The sequence below is a fragment of the Camelina sativa genome, chromosome 18, assembly GCF_000633955.1.
Source record: "Camelina sativa cultivar DH55 chromosome 18, Cs, whole genome shotgun sequence".
Lineage (NCBI taxonomy): Eukaryota > Viridiplantae > Streptophyta > Magnoliopsida > Brassicales > Brassicaceae > Camelina > Camelina sativa.
Window position 1 is genome coordinate 10,495,072 of NC_025702.1, and position 4,135 is coordinate 10,499,206.

General features: G+C 32.5%; 1 protein-coding gene across 2 annotated transcripts in view; it reads right to left on the reverse strand.

Annotated features, from left to right (window-relative positions):
* Positions 1 to 3,235, reverse strand: part of LOC104761023 (uncharacterized protein slr0889-like) — a 6,202-nt gene extending 2,967 nt beyond the window's left edge. Inside the window, exons 1-7 of one of the 2 annotated variants that reach the window (XM_019239891.1) lie at positions 2,961 to 3,235; positions 2,738 to 2,866; positions 2,505 to 2,624; positions 791 to 865; positions 425 to 472; positions 223 to 351; positions 10 to 134 (exon numbers count right to left, since the gene is read on the reverse strand). In XM_019239891.1, the coding sequence (XP_019095436.1) occupies positions 10 to 134; positions 223 to 351; positions 425 to 472; positions 791 to 865; positions 2,505 to 2,624; positions 2,738 to 2,866; positions 2,961 to 3,074 (740 nt within the window). In that variant the 5' untranslated portion in view covers positions 3,075 to 3,235. Of the gene's footprint in view, positions 1 to 9; positions 135 to 222; positions 352 to 424; positions 473 to 790; positions 986 to 1,098; positions 1,228 to 1,321; positions 1,596 to 2,504; positions 2,625 to 2,737; positions 2,867 to 2,960 lie in introns of those variants that run through there. The other variant, XM_010484041.2, reaches the window with a different exon arrangement.

Here is a 4,135-nt window from a genome sequence, read left to right on the forward strand (position 1 = left end):
AACACTTACTTAGTCACCATATCTCGCAGAACTCTTGGTACCAAAACAGGAGACTTTTTGTTATTCGCATAAAGAAAACATCGAATTCTTTCCATTGCGTTGGCCTCCCTTTTGAAGTCAAATTCATAACCAATCTTGAAAAAGAAAACACATTGCTTTCAATGACTTGGAGAAAAGAAGTCGTACATGCTATATCTAATAAAGAACTGGATCAATAAATACCTGTTTCTCCATTTCCTTTGTTATGGAATGCAAGTCAAATTTGATATCTGTTTTCTGCATGTATAAGGCAAATAGTTGCAAGTTTCTAATGTCTGTCATCATCAACCTTTCGATGCCAGGATGTTGAACCTAAACACAAGGAATCAAGTTAGAATCTTATTAAAAGATGGGAGGCTTTTAGTAGTCCTCTGATAATGCTCACCTTTACAACAACATTCATCTTGTTACCCTTCACTCTTGCTCTGTGAACCTAATAAAGAAAATAAATGTATATGTATCAAAGAATTAATAGATCTATGGCAAGAGAGGACAAGCTTCTAGCATAAATCAAAAAACCATCACGAGGTGTTGAGACATAAACTAACACTCCAATTCAGACTTTTTCAAGCATCAATGGTAATATCCCAAAGTTTCTCAGCTATCTTCCACTTCCTTTGTACCATATTTTGTTGGTGTTTACTCTTTGACAATTTTCACAATTGGTCCATCACCATTGACAAAATCCCAAATACTCTCACTCAACAATGTTCATTTTAATTGTAATGTTCCCACCAAAAAGCTGTAATACCTGAGCAATAGAAGCAGAACCAAGAGGCTTTTCATCAAATGTGTCAAAGATCTCATCAATGCTTTTACCTAACTCCTTCTCCAGAACAAGCTGAACCGCATCAAACGGTGTCGCAGGAGCTTGATCACACAAAGTGACAAGCTTTTTCACCCACGCAGCTGGTGCCATGTCAGGTTTTGCTAAAAGTTGAGCAATCTACGATTTTTTTTACAAAAGCATCAAAACAAAAACAAAAACAAAAAGTTAACATTGTAAATGAAAAGAGCCATAGAGGACAACAACAACAACTATGAAATGCAACAACGTACCTTAAGGAAGAAACCTCCAAGATCAGAGCACATGAAGTAAATTTTGTCAGCAGCTTGCTCATGTTGTCTTTCCCACATTTCCTCTTGCTTCTTTGCATCTTTCACTAAACTCACTCGAAGTTGAAACACCTGAATCCAAAGCCCAAAAATTCAAACTTTATAGAGAAAACTGTACACTAATGAATAAAAAAGGATTAAAGAAACACAGTAAAAAGAGAGAGACCTTGTAGCCAGTGTAGATATTGGTAGCTCGAACCCAGAATTGAAAAGAGCGTTGCCATGGACGAAAGCTCTCGGAGATCTTCTCCTGCATCTCTTTGAAATCGAACCTATGCATTATTTTTTCTTTTTCTTTTGGCTAGCGGATTGCTTCCAGTTTCCAACTTGTGTATCTCAATTTGGGTAAAGGGAATAGTTTTCGAATGCGAAAGCTTTCGTAGGAAATGATGAAGTAGAGATCGTGTTTTCAGACAAGCTCAGCAATCCGGTCATGGTTTAAAGTCTTCTAAAAGACTAAAACCAATATGGTGTTAACGAACCAGGAAAACCCGGATAAACCAGAGAGAAACCGGCGATCCAGTTTTATTAATCGAACGGGATTTAGAACCGTCCCATTTTGTTTCGGTCCATCGATTATATCAATTGTTTGTGAGTTCCGATTTGGTGTAAGTCTGTAACCCGCGGTATTCAACTTAGACAGTGATTTGTCTAAAATTTACAAAATATATATTATTCAATTATAGATTTTTAAAAGTTTCATCAAATCCACGGTTGATTATTAAACAAATAATTTTAAATTTTAGTTTAAAATCCACTGTTATTCAAAACAGTTTATAAATTTAGATTTTAATGAATTTTAAGGATTCTCGATGATTTGAGAAAATTTCTTTAGATGAAAATACGAAATTTAAATCTCATGGTTTTAGGTAAAATTTGTAAGAATTTTGCAATAAATCATATCAACTTCCCTAAAATCATTTAAAATCTCATGAAAACTCAAATCACTTTGAATATTAAATTGAATACACCTCCTCCAATTAAAATTCGAAAGTTTTTAATTTACAAATCTCTATTGGAGTGTAAATATGCGCGCACACAGTATATATAGGATGTATTGATCTTGATATTATTCAGCTAATAATTTTAAAAAAAACCTTCCAAAATCTTTTGTTATTGAACTTTAACATTTATGTAAAATCATTCAAAATTATTGAAATTTTCTTGTTATTCAATTAAGACTTTTAAAAACTCTTTAAAAATTTGGTGTTATTGGTTGTGGATTTGTAAAAAGTTATCTAAAATCTTGATAAATCTAGTGTTATTGGATTAAGAGTTTTATAAAGTCATTAAAAGTTTTATGTTATTCAAGTAAAACAAAAGAATCTTGGATTGTTAATGNCTAACTCCTTCTCCAGAACAAGCTGAACCGCATCAAACGGTGTCGCAGGAGCTTGATCACACAAAGTGACAAGCTTTTTCACCCACGCAGCTGGTGCCATGTCAGGTTTTGCTAAAAGTTGAGCAATCTACGATTTTTTTTACAAAAGCATCAAAACAAAAACAAAAACAAAAAGTTAACATTGTAAATGAAAAGAGCCATAGAGGACAACAACAACAACTATGAAATGCAACAACGTACCTTAAGGAAGAAACCTCCAAGATCAGAGCACATGAAGTAAATTTTGTCAGCAGCTTGCTCATGTTGTCTTTCCCACATTTCCTCTTGCTTCTTTGCATCTTTCACTAAACTCACTCGAAGTTGAAACACCTGAATCCAAAGCCCAAAAATTCAAACTTTATAGAGAAAACTGTACACTAATGAATAAAAAAGGATTAAAGAAACACAGTAAAAAAAGAGAGACCTTGTAGCCAGTGTAGATATTGGTAGCTCGAACCCAGAATTGAAAAGAGCGTTGCCATGGACGAAAGCTCTCGGAGATCTTCTCCTGCATCTCTTTGAAATCGAACCTATGCATTATTTTTTCTTTTTCTTTTGGCTAGCGGATTGCTTCCAGTTTCCAACTTGTGTATCTCAATTTGGGTAAAGGGAATAGTTTTCGAATGCGAAAGCTTTCGTAGGAAATGATGAAGTAGAGATCGTGTTTTCAGACAAGCTCAGCAATCCGGTCATGGTTTAAAGTCTTCTAAAAGACTAAAACCAATATGGTGTTAACGAACCAGGAAAACCCGGATAAACCAGAGAGAAACCGGCGATCCAGTTTTATTAATCGAACGGGATTTAGAACCGTCCCATTTTGTTTCGGTCCATCGATTATATCAATTGTTTGTGAGTTCCGATTTGGTGTAAGTCTGTAACCCGCGGTATTCAACTTAGACAGTGATTTGTCTAAAATTTACAAAATATATATTATTCAATTATAGATTTTTAAAAGTTTCATCAAATCCACGGTTGATTATTAAACAAATAATTTTAAATTTTAGTTTAAAATCCACTGTTATTCAAAACAGTTTATAAATTTAGATTTTAATGAATTTTAAGGATTCTCGATGATTTGAGAAAATTTCTTTAGATGAAAATACGAAATTTAAATCTCATGGTTTTAGGTAAAATTTGTAAGAATTTTGCAATAAATCATATCAACTTCCCTAAAATCATTTAAAATCTCATGAAAACTCAAATCACTTTGAATATTAAATTGAATACACCTCCTCCAATTAAAATTCGAAAGTTTTTAATTTACAAATCTCTATTGGAGTGTAAATATGCGCGCACACAGTATATATAGGATGTATTGATCTTGATATTATTCAGCTAATAATTTTAAAAAAAACCTTCCAAAATCTTTTGTTATTGAACTTTAACATTTATGTAAAATCATTCAAAATTATTGAAATTTTCTTGTTATTCAATTAAGACTTTTAAAAACTCTTTAAAAATTTGGTGTTATTGGTTGTGGATTTGTAAAAAGTTATCTAAAATCTTGATAAATCTAGTGTTATTGGATTAAGAGTTTTATAAAGTCATTAAAAGTTTTATGTTATTCAAGTAAAACAAAAGAATCTTGGATTGTTAATG